This window comes from Podarcis filfolensis (genome assembly GCF_964270895.1).
Source record: "Podarcis filfolensis genome assembly, chromosome: 8".
In the NCBI taxonomy this organism is placed as follows: Eukaryota; Metazoa; Chordata; class Lepidosauria; order Squamata; family Lacertidae; genus Podarcis; species Podarcis filfolensis.
Genome location: NC_139611.1, coordinates 79,742,049 through 79,764,150, shown reverse-complemented (window position 1 = coordinate 79,764,150; position 22,102 = coordinate 79,742,049). Strand labels below are relative to the sequence as shown.

Genomic DNA, 22,102 nt, shown 5'->3' with positions numbered 1-22,102 from the left:
AATTCTGAATCCCAGAAGCCAGAACAGCAAGAGGGATCGCTGCGCAGTGAAAGCAGCAATCCCTCTTGCTGTTCTGGCTTCTGTGATAGCTGTGCAGCCTGCATTCGCTCCATAAGACTTTTTAGGAGGGGAAAAGTGCGTCTTATAGAGCAAAAAATATGGTATATGAAATATGGAATTATTATTATTATTATTATTATTATTATTATTATTATTATAGCATGGGAGGCTGAAAGAAATTTGCTTTTCATTTGTATAGCCTGCTCTTGGCATTTCCTGCTCTATTTGCAAAGCAGAAAGAGTGGATTCACCATGGTTCTAACTACTTCACAGAGCAGAAACTATCCTGGATGGAGTCCTTGCTGTTGCTGTCACTGCTGGATGATCTGTTTGTTCCCAAAGCACATTTGCAGTTCACATGAAGCAATGGTGCAGAGTAACAAACCACATAGGCTTGGGGTGTGTACCCCAAAAATCCTACACAGCGTGCGAGAACTCCTCAGCAGTGGACAGCTTCACACAGAAAAGTTTCCCCGTCGTTCGAAAACCCCTGTTGAAGGTGGAGATTGGCAGGTTCATTCTGCACCAACCACTCCCATTACTTTTTGAAAGGGAAGCACCAGCTCACAACTCCCCCAGGAACAAGACCTGATCAGTAAGGGGTGCGTTACTTAGTGGTGAATGAATGACACTCTGTACATGCTCAAAGGCCAATTGTTTTTAAGGAGACTACACCCTATTAATCACCCCGTCCTTTATTTTTAGGACTGCTTAGTAAATTACAGCTTCTGGCAAATTGACATGGAGTGCCTGGATTTAGAGTGGCAGGAACAGGAATAAGTTTGCTCAGTCCAGACACCTCGAAAGGGCATGTGTACCAGCCAGTTAAGTCAAGCTGAGCCTTGATTAAAATCTGGGCCTCCTAGTCCTGTTTATCTGGCTCTTTGGTCTCTCCCCAGCCCATGCCTCTCACTGGCCTTGCAGCACACTTCCTGGAGTCCCTTTGACTGGCTAAAATGTGTCCTTGATTATGCCTCTTGCTTGCTTCAGTAGAAGGTGGAGAGATGTGGTTATAGCACTGCAGAAACCTCAGGCCTGTGTGTTGCTGAAATGTAGCCTACTTTTTAAGAAGTAAGGGTCACATCCCAAGCTCCACCCACTGTTGCCTCTGGCCCCAACCCCCCCCCCCGGCAATTGGCTCCACCCACTCCTTAGAAAGTTGCCTATGAGGGAATGTGAGCCCCCAGGCTGAATAAACTTCCATGCCATGGATTTAAACTCTTTCAGGTAGTTCACCCTTGCAAACAAATGAACCAGCGAACTAGGCATGTGATACACAATCGCAGAGAGATTAAGGAAAACACAGTTTTCCACTGCTGTCGCTAGAGTGCCGGGTCTGGCAATGACACTTGACTGTTAAATTGCCATGCATTGACGCTGCAAAAATAGGTGAAGTTGCTCCCCTTTTTCAAGGGAGAGCCAGGTGGTGTAGTTAAGGTGTTGGATTCACAACGGGGGAAACTAGGTTCAAAAGCTGCATAGCCGTGATGCTCACAGGGTCACCACTGGCCTACCTCACAGGGTTGTTGTGAATCTTAAATAGGGGCATGGGAAAACTTGCATATGTTACCCTGTGCTTCTTGGATAAAGGTGAGATGTGGATGCAGAAAAAATACATACAGCGAGACTTTTCCTCCCCCGCCAACACCAGACTGCTAAGATTCTTCCTTTGACTGCCCTGCCATGGTTTTAGCCTCAGTGTATGGGGAAAAATAGAATCAGCTGGCTAATGAAACATGCAAGGCTTCTGTCCTCAGAGGACCAGCATGGAAAAGAGTGCCCTGCGGTTAAAACCAGCTCCTTTGATTGTCACTATTGCCCCCCAGCCTTCAGCTTGGAGCTACAAACTCCACAGCAGTCTAGACCCTTGGGGGAGATTTTGCTGTGAGAGAGGGGGAGGGTGCAGTTATTAGCTGTGTGAAATAAGTGGGTATGGTATTGTGTGTTTGTTTGTTTCTAACTGGGAGAGGGTGAACGTAGAAGCCATGATGGCTGTGTCTCATACAGCACATGTGGCTGGATTTGCATTTATTCATTGGATGGTCTCTATACTGGATCCATTTGCAGAAAAATCTCCTCTTCAAATTCTAATGTTTTATATTTACTAAATATCCACTGACGATTCGAATATTTGCGAGTGAACCGCTGAATATTTTACATATCATAATGTATCTTCCCTTCCTTTCTTCAGTCCCCTGTTTTCTGGTGGTTGCTTTTTATTATTCACAGCTTCACTCACATTATATTTTTTTTTAAATCTTCATTTTTAATTTATTTTGTTGCTATGACTTCATTGAATAAAAGCTAGGCATACATTTTAAAAACAAATAATTTCATTTCCCCCATGTTGCATGCAATGGTATGTAGCATTTGATAGTTGACATGCAATAGTATGTAGTGCTTTTTGACATTTGACACATGTCAGTATCAAAACAATCAAGAGATATCAACAGGTCTAAAGCCCTTGAGATAATGGTTTCACCTTCAATGTCGAATTAGAATTCTGAAAATGAAATTTTTGCATGCCAAATTTTGATAGTGAGAGAAAAGCAGATTTCAAATATTTGTGAATGTTGATTTCAGTGATATTGTTTCTGTCAGCAGCAGTAATGTGTAGCATTTTTTTCTACAATAGCAGTAGTATGTATGTACATAGGTATCAGACTAGGTTTGATGTTGGGCATACAATAAACTATGGACTGAACACTTCACTTTGTCTATGCAGGAGCTAGTGAAGGAGAAAGAAATTCTGCACATGCTCAGAGCTCCCCTATTATCTACGTACTGTGCAGCTAGCATTAAAAACCGACCAAATGGCACACCCATTTCTACTAACCAAAAGGAGCAGATTGCACCAGAACATTTTGCCAAGTTCTATTAAAATGAATGGGAAACAGAACAGTAGTATCCATTATTTTCTTTCCAGTGTGTCCATGTTGCAAGGAATAAGTTAGCTCAGCGTTTCCCAAAGTTTCTTTTGAGCCATTTGTCACCAGGTCCTAGAAATTGTTTTTACCTGAGCTAATCAAACTAATAATATAGAAGAACGCTGTGCCTCTCAGGAATTGCAGAGCTTATTCACCACTGCATGTGGACAGACTGCACTCATGGTCATTTGGAAGAACAGTGTTTCATAGAATCATAGATTTGTAGAGCTGGAAGGGACCACAAGGGTCATCTAGTCCAACCCCCTTTCACCTAACATGGGGCTCAAACCCACAGCCCTGAGCTTAAGAGTCTCGTGCTTTGCCAACTGAGCTATCCCAGCTCAGGCAATAAGGAATGATTTCTACAGATTTATTTTAATTACATTTATTTTCATGGCATTAGGGAAGACAATATGTTCACCCAAACCCCTGTATGGAATCAGGGTACAGGACAGAAATGAAGGCATTCTTGATGCCCATTCACACATGGTGCGAAATGTGTGTGTATGAATGACTACTTCACTCTGTTCTGCCCGTGCAGCATGATTTAAAGCATTTTGTCTGGGATGCAGGTTCAAGCCTTCACTCAGCCACAGAGTGACATTCAGCCAGTAGCCTAACCTACCTCACAGGGTTGTTGTTCTAAGTATAAAATGTGGTGGTGGTGGTGGTGGTGGGGATAATGTATCTTCCCTTCCTTTCTTCAGTCCCCTGTTTTCTGGTGGTTGCTTTTTATTATTCACAGCTTCACTCACATTATATTTTTTTTTAAATCTTCATTTTTAATTTATTTTGTTGCTATGACTTCATTGAATAAAAGCTAGGCATACATTTTAAAAACAAATAATTTCATTTCCCCCATGTTGCATGCAATGGTATGTAGCATTTGATAGTTGACATGCAATAGTATGTAGTGCTTTTTGACATTTGACACATGTCAGTATCAAAACAATCAAGAGATATCAACAGGTCTAAAGCCCTTGAGATAATGGTTTCACCTTCAATGTCGAATTAGAATTCTGAAAATGAAATTTTTGCATGCCAAATTTTGATAGTGAGAGAAAAGCAGATTTCAAATATTTGTGAATGTTGATTTCAGTGATATTGTTTCTGTCAGCAGCAGTAATGTGTAGCATTTTTTTCTACAATAGCAGTAGTATGTATGTACATAGGTATCAGACTAGGTTTGATGTTGGGCATACAATAAACTATGGACTGAACACTTCACTTTGTCTATGCAGGAGCTAGTGAAGGAGAAAGAAATTCTGCACATGCTCAGAGCTCCCCTATTATCTACGTACTGTGCAGCTAGCATTAAAAACCGACCAAATGGCACACCCATTTCTACTAACCAAAAGGAGCAGATTGCACCAGAACATTTTGCCAAGTTCTATTAAAATGAATGGGAAACAGAACAGTAGTATCCATTATTTTCTTTCCAGTGTGTCCATGTTGCAAGGAATAAGTTAGCTCAGCGTTTCCCAAAGTTTCTTTTGAGCCATTTGTCACCAGGTCCTAGAAATTGTTTTTACCTGAGCTAATCAAACTAATAATATAGAAGAACGCTGTGCCTCTCAGGAATTGCAGAGCTTATTCACCACTGCATGTGGACAGACTGCACTCATGGTCATTTGGAAGAACAGTGTTTCATAGAATCATAGATTTGTAGAGCTGGAAGGGACCACAAGGGTCATCTAGTCCAACCCCCTTTCACCTAACATGGGGCTCAAACCCACAGCCCTGAGCTTAAGAGTCTCGTGCTTTGCCAACTGAGCTATCCCAGCTCAGGCAATAAGGAATGATTTCTACAGATTTATTTTAATTACATTTATTTTCATGGCATTAGGGAAGACAATATGTTCACCCAAACCCCTGTATGGAATCAGGGTACAGGACAGAAATGAAGGCATTCTTGATGCCCATTCACACATGGTGCGAAATGTGTGTGTATGAATGACTACTTCACTCTGTTCTGCCCGTGCAGCATGATTTAAAGCATTTTGTCTGGGATGCAGGTTCAAGCCTTCACTCAGCCACAGAGTGACATTCAGCCAGTAGCCTAACCTACCTCACAGGGTTGTTGTTCTAAGTATAAAATGTGGTGGTGGTGGGGATTTGTACACTGTGTTAAACTCACTGGATGAAAGGTAGGATAACAGTGAAATAATAAATAAATAAAAACGTCAATTGCCCACTGTTGGAATTCATAGCTAGCTGAGATCAAACACGTGTTTAAAAAGAAACACATGTTTAAAAAGAAAAAGAACTTAAGAATTATTAGGATAGGGCCACTGGGCTCCAGAAACCGCAAAACAGAGTCTGGCGATTGGACCTCTCCTTGAAGGCTCAGCTAAAGTGACAATAATAAGGACTTGCAGTTGTTTCCAAAGCTACTCAGAGTAGACCCATTGAAGTCAATATACATTACTAACTTAGGGCCAATGATTTCTTTGGTACTACTCTGAGTTGGATAGAGCCCTTGGGAATATATATTCATATTTTTGCAAACTCCTTGACTTCCTGATTTGGGAAAGACAACATCTCAAACAGCGCCATCTGTGTGAGTTTGTAGGTGGGTATTATGTTGGTGATTAAATTTGCTTTGACTTCTTGGGTACATCCCCAAACTGTTGAAGGTGCACAGTGGTGTGGTGGGCCATCTTAAGCTTCTTGGAGGGGGGGGGGAATAGGTGAGGTATAAATGCAATAAAAATAAATAAATACGGCACAATAAAAAAGCAGGAAGGCAAAGGAGAAAAATGTTGGTTCTAGTTGTATCTTTTCATTTAAAAATTGAGGTAGCTCAGTTGGTTAGAGCCCATTGGTTATAGCCCCAAGGTCATAGAGTAATAGAATTGTAGAGCTGGGAGGTACCCCAAGGGTCATCTAGTCCAACCCCCTGTGATGCAGGAATCAAGGTTTGATCCCCGTATGGGACAGCTGCATTTTCCTGAATTGCAGGGGGTTGGACTAGATGATCCTCAGGGTCCCTTCCAACTCTACAATTCTACAAGTCCTTTCCAACTCTGCAGTTCTATGATTTCCCAATGGGGGAGGGGGAGCAGCACTGGCCAAGTGAGATCACCCTGGGTGCTTATAGGAACTGGAAGATTGAGATATAAATCTCTACATAAAGAAACATAAACTTTTAAAAGTGGTGGATACGCTGGGGTCTCACCTGGGAAAGTGCTGGGCCGGTTTGGTCTATGGCGGGATCTACCCTGAAATTAAACCCCCCCCCCCCGCTACTGATATATCTGTGTGTGTGTGTGTGTGTGTGTGTGTGTGTGTGTGTGTGTGTGTGTGTGTCTCTCTCTCTCTGTGTGTGTGTGTGTATTGGTAAAGCGAAGGCAATTTTACCTGGAGTCCAGAGAGCAGGAACCGGCGAGGTGAGCAGCAGGTCCGAGACGCAGTTACAGTCCATGGCGCGAGAAGGTTACACCTGCAGAGGCGGAGAAGGGGAGGAGGGCCGTGAGACTGGATGGGTGGACTGGGGGGAGGAAGCACAAGCGAAAGGAGGGTTTGTGCCGTTTGCGAGAGACAACTGGGTGAATGCATTAGAACAGCGAGGAAACGAGTTCAAAAGAAATGGAGTGGGGTAGGGGGAAGTGGTTGTTGTTTTCCAGGAGACAGCGGAGGAGATAAAGTTCTGCCCAGCTTCCCGCGGCGCTCCCAGAGGCCGACGGGCCTCCTGCTGCATCTGAAGGACTAGGAGCACTCACGGACTAAGGCCGAAGTCGCCAGCCAGCCAGCAATGCCGACCCGAGCTCCATTCCCTGCGCCCGCCGTTGCGTAAAAAGCTCAGCAGCGCAGCTCTGCGCGAAGTGGGAGAAAGAGCCCCGCGCCTTGGACCCGCTGAACCCGCGAATTATTCGCCTCTCTTTTGGGGTGCCTGCCGCTGTATTCCCCAGAAGTTTGGCCCTCTCCCCACAAGCCGCTTTTCAGTTGAAGTACTCGTAATGGGACGATCCGAACTCGGAAATAAGCCGGACTCACGAGTTACTAGTTGTGGGTCTGCTCCCCTGGAATGTGGGAACGGTCGAATTAATTGGCATTTCCTTCCAATTAAACTTGTTGGCTTCAACCCCGAGGCATCGTGGGCTTTGCTGCGAGTTGGGCTGCTGGTGTTATGTCGGCCTGGGCAATTGCGTCTGCGTGCATTAAGGAACGCTGTGTACCCGTGGTTGTGTGAACACGTCCCAAGAGCGTGTGCACATTTAAATTAACGGTGCTGCCTTTCACATATACCTCTGCGTGACCCTGTGTGTGTACTTGTGTAGATCCATTTGGCCCTTGGGTGCTGATTTCCATAGAATTGTTATTTATTAAATCTGTATATTGTATTACTTTTTAAATACGTCTGAGAGGGAGGCTGGTCGCCGCCGCCAGTTGCTTCTTTGGCGCCATCTCGCATGCCGAGAAGCCTCCGCCCAGTTGTATAACGCCCCACAAGTCTACCCCCAAAATACCCGCAGCAGCCCACCCAACAAAGCGAATATTGAGGGCGGGGAGGGTGAGGTTTCTGTTCCTAACCTGCACATTATCATTTTACCCAACCCCTTTCAACCGAAGAGCCACAGGGAAAGCGTGGGCAACAGGTAGCCCTCATTAAATTAGAATGCGCTCATTCAATTAGAACAAAAAACAGACCGCGATCCTAAACACAGCTCCTTGAAAGTTCGTCCCACGCTGCATTTGATGGAACTTTCTTCCTCCAAAGCAGGCATAGGATCGAGGCCTAGCACCAAGCTTCCTCAGTGCCCGAGAAGGGCTCCCCTTTAATTGGAGAGGGGGCTTCTTCACACACACGAATATTGCACACCCTTGGAGTGCAGCCTTGCACGAGGGCAGGGCAGCTTCCGCAGAATACTCACCTGCTTCCTCCACGCCAGCTAGCAGAATAGGGTTTGTTGGGCCCAGCCGCCCTCTTAGGAATCTGGCCCAGTTAGCTCAGCCCTGCCTACACCGACCGGCAAAAGCTCCCCAGGCATTTTTTCTATCTGCAGATACCCATGACCGAGCCAGGCCTTTCTGCGTGCCGAAGCACGACCTCATCGCAGCTCTTTCGCTCGCCTCTCCCCAAAAATCGCACTCGGAATGTCCGATTCGCCCCGCCAAAACTTCAGATTCACAACAGCAATAATAAATAACAGCAAATGTACTCATACCACCAGCGCGCTTTACACGGTAGCAAGCAGGGAAGCGAAAAGAAAGAAGAAATGGAAAAGGACAAGTCTCTGCCCGCAAGGAACTTACAAACTACGAAGGGAGGAGGAGGAAAGGCAGCAGAATAACCGAGGAAGGGTCTATACTTACGGTTTCCCCGCATGTAGATGCATATTCCTATTAAGTTGCATTAGCTTCCCACCCCCACCCCGCCGCGCCCTTTCTTGTCCCCTGCTTCCTTTCTCCCCACGGATTGCCCCATTTGCGCCCCACAACGGTTTAAAGCCCATCCTTACCTCTTTCCCGCGCCACGCGTCCATCCGAGGGATTTTTTTGGGTGCCCAGAGCGGGGGCAGTGTCCTCCCTGGTTCTTCAAGAAGCATCGTCAAGCATTCCGCCAACCCCCCCCCCCAGATCAGCCACCCTCCCCCCCACTCAGCCGGCTTATTTGGCAGCTGAAACGCGTCTCCTCCCCCTCACTCGCCCCCACCCGCACTCCCCCTCCAGCCACCCCGGGGCCGAGCGCGCGGCTGGCCGGGCTGTCAGATAATTACCGCGGCGGCGGAGGAGCCGGTGCCCTGGGCGACTCCGCTCGGCGCCTGGCGAGTGACACGCGGCCCGGAGAGCCGCATCATTTATGGATTCGCCCCCCGGACACGAAAGAAGGAGAGGAAGAGAAGGAGAGAGAGAGAGAGGGAACGCGCACCTGTCTTCCTCGCCTGCCCCTTACACGCTCGTTCCTTCTTCCCTTCCGTCCCTTGCACATTCCCCTTTTCCGCACCGCTCTTTTCCTCTCCCTTCTTCTCCCCGCTCCGTCCCTTCTTCTCTTAACTTCTCTCCCGCTTCCCTCCCCGGGAGCCCTTCATTCTCCCTTATTCCTTTCACACAGACAACCACGCAACCCTTTTCTCTCTCTTCTCCCGTCCTATTCACATTCCCTCCTTCCCTCTCCTCCTCAGCCTCGCTCCCTTCTTCTTCTTTTTTCACCTCCTTCCACCTCCACACTCTCCTCCTCCTTTTCAGGGCCTCTTTCGCGTTCCCTCCTTTTCTTCCCCCTTCCACGCCCGCTCCTTATCCCGTGTTGAGTTCCTCCTCTTCCCCCGCTTTCGCACTCTTCTCTTCCACTATCCTGCCCTCCCTCTCTCCCTTCTCTCTCTCTCTACCCGAGGAGCGCTAGAAACGAGGAGGGAGGGTGATGGCGATGGGGCGATGAGATGGGGCGGGTGGGGAGAGGGTCCGAGCTCCAGCCGCCTCCTGAGGTGTCCGGGCGCGGCGGCGGCGGCGGCAGAAGCCGCTCCAAGGGTGACGGCGCCTGAGCTCAGCGCTCGGCTCCGTTTGTCTTCATTAGGGGCGGGTGTTTGCTTGTAACTACTCCTGACTTCCCCACAACAGCTCCACCGCCGGCCTAAGGCGGGCTGGAGTGGCGGGGGTGTGCGTGGGGGAGGCGGAGGGGGGCGGCGATGAAAGAGACTCTCGCTGCGAGAAGCGAAAGTAAATAGGAAAACAGCCGGAAGAGACGAGGAAGGAGCATTTGCGCTCACCACCACACCGTCTCCCTGCCACACAACTGACTGTTGTTGTTGTGTTTGTGTGTCTGAGAGAGAGAGAGAGAGGAGGAACAGGGAGCAAAAAGTCATCATCCTCCCTCCCGCAGTTGTAAACGCAAACATGTATGAACAAGAGATCTTTCCCAAGGCAAGAGGGAGTTAAAAGTATTGGCGGCGGAATGGCCCAAAACTTTGATTCAAGCGGTATAGTGTGGACGAGGAGTGGCGTCCGGCTCTCCTCTGACAAGAACCACTTGTGTGTGTGTCTTCTCAAGCGGATGCTACCAGTTTGGAGGTGGGGTGATGTGTTTTCAGACTGGGATGCAGGTGGACAAATAGAAGCCTCCACCTGCCTTCGCCCAGTTGCTCTCCAGCCGCGTACTTGCTTATGCCCATCTTCCCTGTGCAGGTTATGTCCGTCTATCTCTGTATTTACAAAGGCGGGGGCTTTAATACTTCCTACATAGGCGCAGGGACATAAGATCAAATTCCAGAGATCTGGTGACCCGGCCTTAGCAGGGTGTGTGTGTGGCTGGGAGACGGCGGAGGAAGAAACATGAATGACCGGAAATTGAGGAGCGAGAGAAGATAGAGAGGCAGGTGGAGTGATGGGGAGACGCTCCACAGAGAGGTGTATTTAGACATCGTATCTGGAACAGAGTCGGTTTAAGACCAGTTTAGCAAGACACATTAGCAACTGAAATCGAAGAGATCGGGGTGTTCAAAAACGCCGATAGATAACAGGGACATCGCAGCTTTGTCCCCGCGTTCAGCACCGGGGAGAGCTCCGCCTAATAGAACGCAATACGGATAGACATAACTTCCACCCAGTGTCACCCCCTTGCCACCTTATTTCATGCAGTATCCCCTCACCTGCCCCCCCTTCCCGAGCTCCAAGGATGTCACCGAAGCCCCCGTCTTCCTCTCTGCGCGCCCCCCGCCGCCAGCTCCCAGCCTCTTGTCCTTGGTTGCAGTAATTTTCCGTTTGATTTGGGAGGTAATGCATTTTTTACAAATCAAAGAGGAAGCTAGCAGATCCCCCCGCAGGCCCCCAGGAGCCGGGGCCCAGATGAGAGGCGCAGATCATTTCCTTGTTAGTTTTGATTTCGGTTACCGAGGCTTTCAACTTCCCTCCAACCTCCTGGAGAAATGTTATAACAAGTAGCCGAGGGAATTTTCCCTTCTTTGCTTCCCCACTCCTTCCCTCCCTCCCTCCCTCCCTCCATTTCTGCCCCCTCCCCTTCGCTTTCTCGCTCGGTCTCATCTCTGCATATTTCTAAAGCGAGGAGGGCGTAAAGCAGCCGTCCAAAATTGAAAAGAAGGACGCAGGAGAGACACGAGGCACCCAGGACGCCCGCCCCCACCCCTATGAGACCCCCCACTTTCTTATTTATATATTTATTCACTCTCTTCCCACAAATTTTCCCCACGCGGTCTTTTGGAGAGATCCAAACATATTTTTTTAAAAGTTAGCGTTTTAGGCCAGAGGGATTATGAAATAAAGACACCCAGGTTTTCGATTTTTATTTTGGGTGGGGTCTGGTGTTATTTTTGGTTAGGATTAAATGTTTGCTGTAAATGTGCCTCCTCTGCACATCGCTGTGATCATTCAAGGGAGATGATAGCTAGAGTATTCCGTCCATGTTCGGTTCAGCAGAATTTCCAGCCCTACCCCAAAACTGCTTGCTTGGAAGCAAGCCCTACTGGGTTCAACAGGACTTACTTTCTAGCAAGCCCAGTTGAGTGCAGTGGGATTTAAGTCCAGGGAAGTGTGTGCAGGATTACAGCCTCGGACGAAAACCTGCAAACACACTGCAGAGTCGCGCGTGCATTGGTTTCTTCACTTGTAAGACTCACATAAGCGACATACACATATTCAGGCGCGCACACCCGTCTCATGCCTAAAGCTGCCATACCTGTCTGAAAAGCCCACCTATGAACACACTTTGTGGAGCATACTGGGAGACAGGTAGGCAGGTGAAGAAGCACCCGCGCCTGTTTACCAGGGCTGTGCTTACCTGAGAGAAAGTCCATGGAGCTTACTTATCAGTGCGCATGGAAAGGATGGCGCTGCATTTTGTGAGTGGGTGTTTTGTCAACCGAGTAAGTAATTTAAGTTAATACGCCTCTGCCTTTTTAAGCCGATTCAACTGATGATAAATTCGCGGGTTACCAAAACCTCGGTATGGGTGCCTTGACGCTGAGGAAAAGGAAAGGGAAACTGGCACCTTAATAAAGCGAAATCTCCAGTAACCGTGGAAGAAAAAGCCACAATCTAACCTTGATTATTTCAGAACGTGCAGACTCAAAAAACAAACAGGTGTGCTCTGCACTGGCAACCCCGCGGATACAAATTGGTCTTCGACGATTAATCAACTAAAGCGCCAGTTGATTAATCCACCGATTAAAGGTTGCAGCCTGGATCCATAAACGCACGCACTCCCTATGGGTTGTTACCAGAATAAAGCACAGAAGTGACACTTGCGCACAAGCTGCAACACAAACCTGTTTCTATCACGTACACACCGCACATATACAAACACAAACCAGGAGGGGAGGGGGGGGCACGTATTCATTCGCGCAAGGTTTGAAATGCTAATAGCATCTAACTTTCCGATGCAAAAAAAATAATAATAATCTGGGGTTTTTTTCCTCGTTATATGGGGTTTGGGAGGGGGGGAATTCGGTGTTTGTACCGCTTCTCTCTTTTTAATCTTAAAGGATATGTTTGCCGACCTGCCCCCCTCCTTTCTTTTTTTGGGGAATCGATACTGTAAATTATTCATTGTCATTAATTATCGATTTGGGTATCTAGCGGCGGCGTTTGGAGGATGAAAAGGTTTCTTCCTTCTCCCCCTCATTGTTCCATAACCTCCGGCGAAAGAAGCCAGAGCTGGAAGACACCCCCCTCACACCCCCTTCCCCCCAACCCAATCCACCAGCCCTGCTCTAAGCAGCCCCTATACACATGTTAGGGCAAACTCCGCTCGATCAATGGGGGATCAATGCGGAGGCATGAAACTAATAGCCAGCGAAGCCTCTTTGATCTGAAATCTCAGATCAAAACTCGAATACCTGCTTCTAACAAGACAGAGAAGGGAGGCGAGGGGAGGGAGAGGAGAGGCGAGGCGGGCAGGGGGCCGCGAAAGACGAGGGAGCCGGCGAGCTTTAAATACCCGACAAATATTTAAACATACAGGTTGCAAGTTTAACAACCGAGGATCGCCTGAGTTTCAGGGGGCAGAAAGGGAAATGTCTGACTCCCTAAATGGAGGGATTTTGGAGTGGGTGGGAGGCGCTGGATACACACACAGGAAACAGAACGGGAAACGGGAAAGGGCGCCCCCTTGAGGTTGGGGCAAGAGCAAGGGCAGGATCCCTGGTTTTCTGGGAGGCGAGGTAGGAACAAGAAAGAGCAGGAGATTGTGAGTTGCACGCAAAGGGGGGGAGCGGGGTGGGCAATGACCAACAGAGGAGGACTACACCGCTTATTATACTGCCCACGTCTCTACGGTCACATCCAGCAGCCCTCCGCGAAAGCGAGCTTGCAATTTATTAAGTAAAGTAATTAATAATTATTTTTTTAACAGTCTAATAGGGCTGCTCCGGTCCCCACGCCTTGTGCTGCCTCGTTTGATTATTTTTAATGTCCTCAGAAGTTCTCAGAACAACACTTTGTTTGTTTGGCGTTCTCCCCACCACCAACACCCCGAATATCAGAGTTTTTGGCGAGATTCCTTCGCCCTCCACCTCCACCACCACCCCAGCTATCCCAGGAGGGAGGCTGGCACTGGCACTCCAAACACCCCCCCCAAAAAAATATTCCTTAGATCCCTGGTGCGTAAATCTGAATCCATCCATCCTGTTGCGTACATATCCCTTTTGGAAACTTCCCACCCACCGACCCCGAAACAAATGCCTCGGGGGAGCAATCACAATTTTGATAATAACTTACTAATTAGAGGAGCAAGAGGAGAAGAGGAACTTCAGCTCCCCAGGTGTATGAAGCTAAAGCCTCGCCCATCGCTTGCGAGTTTGCAAACTTCCCAACATAGATATATTGTAAGTTATCCGGGGCAGAGAGACCCGCCTTCTGCTTGCAGACCGTGAGGTAGAGGGATGGCGCCATATAAATAGTTCATGCTAATAATATAGCAACTTATCGTTTCTGTTGCGCGTACAGGTCTGGTTTTTTTGTTTTGTTTTTACAGAGGGTAAATAGATGTACTTAATGCTGACCAATGCGCATAACCAGTACATATAATATACTGCTAAAATATATTAATGATACGTTCTGAGACAGATTGCGGTGGGTACCATCTTATCGCAATGACGTGTCTTTATTGCCCCGTTTTTTCCACGTGTGAGCTCGACACTTGATTATGGCCTCGCCTATCAAAATCAACGAGGTTTTCAACGTGCTTAAATCGGGCTGTATGCTATTTGATAAAACTGCTCTAATGCTTTGTTTATGCACTATATGGACGAAATGCAACCATATAGGGAGAATATATAGGGGGTGCCAACTTGAATAAAATATTTTGGGGGGGAGGGCAGGTAAGCCCCGCTTCACATCATCGATCACAACACGCGTGCACACTCACACCATTTGAATGGCAATGCCCATCAACTTTGGGAGAGAGCAGCCCCCTCAAATATTTTATAGAGGGTGGAGGAGAAGGGAACCCGGCCCCAAGGAAATGGCAATATATCTATATTGTGTATATGCACCAGTTCTTGCACTCGTTTCGTGATTCGTTTCCACTTATATCCCGCTTCTCTTTCCCAATAGGAACTCAAGGTGACGAACAGTATCAACGCAAGGATAACATTACAGTAAAACATTTAAAAACACACAGACTAGTTGGATCCGGCCGCCTCAGGATTTATTGGTACTGCTTCTGTAACAATTCCTCATATAGCGTATGTGTGTGTTAGAGGTGTGTGTGTTAGAGGTGTGTGTGTGTGTGTGTGTGTGCGTGTGTGTGCGTGTGTGTGTTCGGGTGCATGTGTCAATTGGAGGAAAAGTTTTCCACGTTACTTACTTGAGCGTAAGGCTCGTTAAGCTCCGCGGACTCTTTTTCTGAGCAAGCGTGCGAACCGGCAGTCACCCAGGGAATAATAATAATAATAATAATAATAATAATAATAATAATAATAATGAATGTGCATGAATAGGAGTCGTGGAAAGGATAGTAGCCGTAATGATACCGATGCCAATCATGAGAACCCCGATTATATCTGGTGCAGTAGGGAAAGCTTAAGCCATGATTGTACAGGCTAAAAAGTCGTCAAGATGCTTCAAGGCTTTTGTTACTTGTCTATCGCTTTCCCACTAAGCGTTCAAAGCGCTTTACATATCTCATATCCATAATGATTGCATTAGGGAGGCTGTAGGAGAGAGGGAGAGGGAGAGGAATTGCAGAGCATTTCCTGAAAGAGTACAGTCGTAAGGGGGAGTGGATGTGCAGACAGAAAGTGGAATCTACTCTAGCCCAGAGTTTGTGTGTTATCAGGAGGCGGATGCCGAACGACAGATGCAGAAAGATTTAGACTGCGGTTATATGCACATTTACCCAGGGGCCCATTGCACATGCTTGTTTCTAAGTACGCAAGCACAGGGTGGCTCTGTTGAGACTGGCAGCGTGCCAGCGTGTGATTTGGCTCACTTGCTAGAGCCAGCTGTTTTCATTAGCGTCACCATTTAAGGTACAGGGCGCTCTGCAGAGTCCCATCATCCAGCCCTCAAGGCTCTTACAGCGTAAAGCGTTATCAGAGTCAGCCCAAAAGTGAACCACTCTTAATTCCCAGAGAGAGAGAGAAGAGAAATCTGAGCCTCTGGCTAGGCGTGCATACAAAAGCACAGCGTTTGCCAACCCGGTGTCCTCCGGATGTTATTGACAACAACTCCCATCAGCCCCAGCCAGCACTGATGGAAGTTGTAGTGCAGCAACTTCTCGAGGGCGCCAGTTGGCGAAAGCTCGGTAAGTACAACGGGACTTAATAGGGCAAGCGTGACTAAGAAGGCAGCCTTCACTCTGGCATTGAAAACAGCGAGATGGGAACGTGGCCTGGAGAATCACACCCTTAAATATAGACAAGGACGGACACAAGAGGAGAAAGATGAGATGGAGATAAAAGCCAAATGTGACAGAGACAGGCGTCTGGCCAGGCAGACGTATTATATCCAACATGCATTCCAAAAGAAGAGCGGGGGGGTGGGGAGCGACGACCACTGGCCCTGGCAGCGCGATCCCAGGTGTGCTTCGTCGGAATAAAGTCTCATTTTGCTCGGGAGAAGCTCAGGCTCAAGTGTGTCAAAGGCCATTAACGTCAGCAGCCTTTAATGCGCGCGAGGTCTTCTAAGAGTAACAGCCCTTCCACTTTAAATAGCTTCCATCTTCCTCTCTGCTCAAACTACAGGGAGGTGCGGTGGGGGAGAGCCTCAGCAAAGACATTCCTGCCTTTTATTCTTTTGAGGCGGGGTGGTGAGTTGGACAAAGAGGCTACTTTGCTGAAATGTGTGTTTAAAGACCACAGCGTTCGTCGTCCGGCTTGAGATGCTCGTCTTGACAAATTACTGTGTTTCTCTCTTCAACCACCTCCGCCGCCGCCCCCCGCCCGCCCCGCGCGCCGCAAATATCCAAGGATAATGAAGCATATGTTTCAGAAATGGGGGGGGGGGGGAAAGAGAGAACCCGCTTGGCTTCATGAATTGGCTCGAGAAAGGAAGGATGCGCGGGGAGGCGGCTGTTGCAACTGCTTTTTCTCGAAAGTCAGAACAATGCATAGAAAAGCGTCCAAGCTGAATAGGAGACAGAGAGAGAGAAAGAGAGAAAGAGAGAAAGAGAGGGGGGGGAGAGAGACTAAAGTGATACGGACCATCCAAGCTCCCCTGTTAACACAATCTTCTAAACTGAAATTAAAATTGATTTTTCTTTTTTCCCTTTAAAAAGAATTCATATTTTCTCTGATCTTTCTAAAATAAAGAGCAAGGGAGCAAGAGAGGGAGGGGGGAGAGAGGACAAAAACAATGTCACTCTCTGTCACTTGGGGTGAGAGATAGGTGGGTGTCGTCGTCGTCCCCCCCATCTCTTTTTCTTTTTTCTCCAATGGCTGTGAAAGTTTTCCTATCCAGACAGTTATGGCGATCCGACGATTATTTGTTCACGAGAGTGGAAGACATTGGGCACAATCTGAAAAAGTAAAAAAACCCACCCCAAAAATCGCGTGTCGCCAGTGAAAAGAAACAAATGCATGTATTTTTGGGGGGGCGGCGGTGATGGCCAAACCTGTATGGCTGTATATTGCAACATTTTATATTCCCTTCAAGAAGAGATTGTAGTGAAGATTTTATAGAAAGGTCCTGACTCCCCCCCCCCCCCGTATTCACTCTTCTGAATTCCAAAGGTTTGCACTGCTGTGGTCCCTTAACTTTTCCCATACATTTCCCCCTTTAATTCCTAAAAGGTTTTTTTTAAAAAAAGAATCGTAATGCTTTTATCGCGTGCACACACAAATTCTCAGCCAGTCCCATCCAGATACCGCAGCTTATCTAGTCAACCACACTTTGACCAACTTTAAAACAAGTCCCTTCCTTCCTATAGATTAAATGGTGAATTATTCTAGAATAATGAGATAGACCACATTTTTGGGGCGGGCGGGATCGTGTAGGAACTGGTAATCAGGAGTAAAGGAAAAGGACCCCCTTCCCTTTCCAAAGATTAGAGGAAGAAGACTTCCGGAGGCGGCGCGACCGGTAATGGCTGCCTTCTCCGAGTAAGGAGAAGGGAGCTCCGCTGTAAACGGGTCGTCCGCTACGGCGAAGCGGAGACCCATCCAGGAAAACCACAGGTGGCAGAAGCCTGTGGTCTCGGGACCCGGCGGGCGCCAGAAGCAGCCCCCAAAACGTTGAAGGGACCCCGTAAGGGGCTCCGGATCGCGGAGGGGGTAGCGGCGCTGTGGGTCGTTGCGCAAACAGCGAAGTGAAGCCGCATTGCTGTTGCCGGTCAGCGCTGTCCTTTCTTCCTGCAACTTTTCTGAACTTTGGAAACTACAACCCGTGAGTAAATTTGGACATTGAAAACTTTCTGAAACTTTCGTCAACTTTCTGAAACTTTTTGAGAACTTTATGGAACTTTTAAAACTTTTTAAAAAAAAGTTGAAATTTGGCTGAAAACGGAGTGAGAATAAGCAGGAAGCCCATCTCCCGCGATACTGAACTTTAAGCAAAGAGCAGGAGGAGTGGAGACAAAAAGTTATGCTTTAACTAAATGCTGGCACCCTGTTAAAGCAGTTTTCTGAGAGAAAGACTTTGAGCTATTGACTTTTGCTGGTCATATGTGGGATGCACTGATATTCTTCTTCTGTGGTACCAGTGGATTATAAAATAAATAAGAATCTCTGGTGCTGGAGCTGCCTGAATGAGCACCAGTTTGCAACTTTGGATATATTGAATTCAGGTTTTGAAACATTCTGAGCTGGAACTGGATACTTTGAAACTGTTGCAGTCAAGGCACTGTAAGAAACACTGTTTTGCTTTAAGTTTTACTCTGCTAAAAATAACACACTGTGGAGGCGATAGACATGGATTTAAATTTATAAGTTTAACTTGGATTTGATCTTTTCCCTGAAGACGTATTAAGCTCCCTCTAGAGGATTTTGGGCTTACAGCAGTGACTTTGTTTTACTTTCCCTTTCCCGGCCTCTGTTTGACTATTGCATCTGGGACTCTGCTTTCTCATGGGAACAACTTGGATTGACCTTGGATTACAGATAACTTTGGAATGAGTGGCGCAAGGAGAAGAGGAAGGACTAAACAAACAACTTTAACTTTATCTGCAGCCTCACAGCGTAGATCTTCTGTGCCGGCCTTGCCTTCCACTTTGCCTCCAGACATAGAGGCGGCCTCCCTAATACAGGCAGGGGAGGGTGAGACAGAGGAGCTGCACCTGGGAGATATGGCTTCAGGGACAAGTAGCTCTGTCTTGGAGAAAATTTTGGAGAAACTGGAGGCTCTGGACAAGAAGGCTGATTTGCATACAGCTAAAATTGAACAGAACACAGAAAGTTTGAATAAGCTGACTGGACAAGTTGCACAGAATGCCCAATCCATTGGAGAATTAAAGGAGGCTGTAGGTGAAAATCGTAAACTGGCTGAAGATACTAGTCAAAGATTGGAAGAACTTGAGAAAGAAGTAAGACCACTCAGCAAACAAGTTGGAGAACATCAGATTTACTTTTTGATGACAGAACTGCGAAACAGGGAGACCAACTTGAGGATACGGTCAATACCAGAGGTGGAAGAAGATAATCTTATTGAATTTCTAACTAAGGAATTTGCCAAGTTTTGGGAGTTAGAGGAAAAAGACTTTAAAATTGCATCTGCTTTCAGGCTTGGCAGAGTCAGAAGGACAGAGAAGCCCAGAGATTGTTTGATAACATTGAGATCAAAGGAGGAAAGGGACAAGATTTTGGGCCTGCACTACGAAAAGTCACTAGACATCTTGGGCAAGAGAATTGAAATCTACAAGGACATTCCTAAGCAGTTGCTGGACCTTAGATCTAATTACACGGAATTGGCAAGACTGTTGAGAAGCAACGCAATTATCTTCAGGTGGGAGTTTCCACAAGGATTATCCTTTACCTACAGAGGGAGAAAGATCAAAATCAAAACAGTGGAAGATAGAGACAAGTTTTTGGGAGCACACGGAGAAGACCTCCACAAAGGACTTGGATTGCCAGCGCCAGAACCTCCAGGGGAGCCCGCCCCCTCGGATCCTCAAGGACCGGAGAACAAGGTACCACCCCAGAAAGAATAACCAGATCTATCCAGGATGTCTCTGCAGCTTTTGAGTTGGAACATAAATGGCTGTAACAGTCCCGAAAAAAGGTCTAAAATTTTTCATATTTTAAAAAAGGAACAATTGGACATTATATGCTTACAAGAAACGCATGTGATTAGGCTCCATAGAAAGGTGTTAATAAATAAAAGGCTTGGTCAAGAATTTATATCATCGGATACAGTTAAAAAGAGAGGTGTAGTGATCTATGCAAAAGAGAGCCTTTCACCAAAATTTCTCTTTAAAGACGAAAGTGGAAGAATCCTCGCAATAGAAATACAGTATCAAGGAGAAAAAATTTTGATATTAGGAATTTATGCTCCAAATGAAGGAAAATCGGATTTTTATAAGAAGTTGCACGAGATCATGCTGGACTATCTGGATTACAACAACGTCATCATGATGGGGGACATGAATGGGGTCGTATCAACAAATATGGATAAGTCACAGAACCAGAACATTACTAAAGAGGGAAGACTACCTAAGACCTTTTTTGAAATGACTGACAATATGGACTGGGTTGACATCTGGAGAGTTAGAAACCCCTTGGGAAGAGAAGGAACATTCTTTTCTGAAGCTCAACTGACTTGGACACGAATCGACCAAATATGGATAACTAGAAGTCTGGCACCTAAGGTGAGGAAGGTGGAAATCTGCCCCAAAACATGCTCCGACCATAACGCCTTGAGAATGGATATGACATTGATCCCAATCGGCTCCTTTAGATGGAAGATGAATGATGGCCTGTTTAGAGATCAAAGAATTGTAAAGAAGGCCCAAAAAACCTTAAAGGACTATTTTGAGATTAATTTGAACACTACGGTGGAAAAAAGAACTATCTGGGATGCAAGTAAAGCTGTGATGAGAGGGTTCTTGATCCAACAGAATTCCTTAAAGAAAAGACTGCAAAATGAAAAGAAAGATAAAATTCTGGAAAGTATCAAAGAGTTGGAGAAGAAGTTAAGATCTAACCCGAAGTCCCAACCGATTCTGAGAGAAATTAAACTTTATCAGGCGCAATATTCCAAGCTGATAAATCAGGAAATAGAATGGAAGATTAAAACAATGAAACAAAAAACTTTTGAATCGGCAAATAAATGTGGGAAACTGCTAGCTTGGCAGTTGAAAAGGAGACAAAGATTAAATACAGTAACAAACTTAGAGGTTGAAGGAAGGAACATTCAGAACCCGGGAGAGATTAGAAAGTGCTTCCAGAGGTATTTTAAAAAGTTATATACTCAAGGGCCACAAGATGAAATAGAGATTACACAATTTTTGGAGAGAAATGGATTAGCAAAGCTGTCAGAAGAAAACAGAACAATTTTAAATGGCAAAATAACACAACAAGAGATTGAACAGGCCATCCTGAGTCTGAAACAGGGCAAATCACCAGGGCCAGATGGACTGACCTCTAACTACTATAAGACATTGAAGGATTATTTGATACAACCTTTGTTGGAGGTCAGTAATGAAATAATGGAGGGGAAGAAGGCGCCTGAATCGTGGAAAGAAGCATTTATCACATTGATTCCAAAGTCAGAAACTGAAAAGACACAACTTAAGAATTACCGTCCCATCTCCCTTTTAAATGTGGATTACAAAATATTTGCAGATGTTTTGGCACGAAGATTTAAGAAAGTTTTAAGTGAGATAATCCATAAAGACCAGGCAGGCTTTCTCCCGGGCAGACATATGTTTACTAACACAAGGAACATTATAGACATATTGGAACTTTTACAAACAAACATAAACACCAAAGCAGCTTTAATTTTTATAGACGCGGAGAAAGCCTTTGACAACATTTCTTGGAAATTTATGAAGGGGAACTTAAAAGAAATGGGAGTGGGACGGGGGTTTGAGAACGGGATTGAGGCAATATATTCAGAACAAAAGGCTAAACTGATAGTTAACAATGTGGTTACAGAAGAGTTTAAAATTGAAAAAGGTACACGACAAGGCTGCCCGATTTCCCCATTACTGTTTATTTCGGTTCTGGAAGTGCTCCTGAATATGATTAGGGGGGACCGGTTGGTGGAAGGGATTCAGGTCGGAGCGAAACAATATAAACTTAAAGCTTTTGCAGATGACCTAGTTCTGACATTACAGGAGCCGGAGTCTAGTTTGAAAAGAGTACTACAACTGATTCAAAACTTTGGTCGAGTGGCAGGATTTAAGTTAAATAAGCAAAAAACTAAAGTTCTGGGGAAAAACATGACAGATATTGAGTTGGAACAGCTTCAGAAAGAGACAGAACTAAATGTGGTTAAAAAAGTTAAATACCTAGGGGTAAACATAACAGCAAAAAATCTGAGTTTATTTAAAGATAATTATGAAAAATGTTGGTCAGAGATTAAGAGAGACTTGGATAGTTGGTCAAGATTAAAACTTTCATTGCTAGGCCGAATAGCTGCCATCAAGATGAATGTATTGCCAAAAATGTTATTTTTGTTTCAGACACTGCAGATTGTAGACAAGACAGAGTGCTTCCGGAAGTGGCAGAAAGATATCTCTAAATTTGTCTGGCAGGGCAAAAAGCCCAGAATCAAATTTAAAATATTAA

At 46.1% G+C, this 22,102-nt stretch overlaps 1 protein-coding gene across 5 annotated transcripts in view; it reads right to left on the bottom strand.

Moving 5' to 3' along the window:
* The window catches only part of ERFL (ETS repressor factor like), a 159,484-nt gene that overhangs the window by 13,757 nt on the left and 123,625 nt on the right, over window positions 1–22,102 (bottom strand). For 2 of the 5 annotated variants that reach the window (XM_083627613.1, XM_083627612.1), the window contains exon 2: window positions 6,348–6,429. In XM_083627613.1, the coding sequence (XP_083483739.1) occupies window positions 6,348–6,411 (64 nt within the window). In that variant the 5' untranslated portion in view covers window positions 6,412–6,429. Of the gene's footprint in view, window positions 1–6,347; window positions 6,430–8,449; window positions 8,508–8,707; window positions 9,302–14,745; window positions 14,770–22,102 lie in introns of those variants that run through there. The other 3 variants (XM_083627616.1, XM_083627614.1, XM_083627615.1) reach the window with 3 other exon arrangements.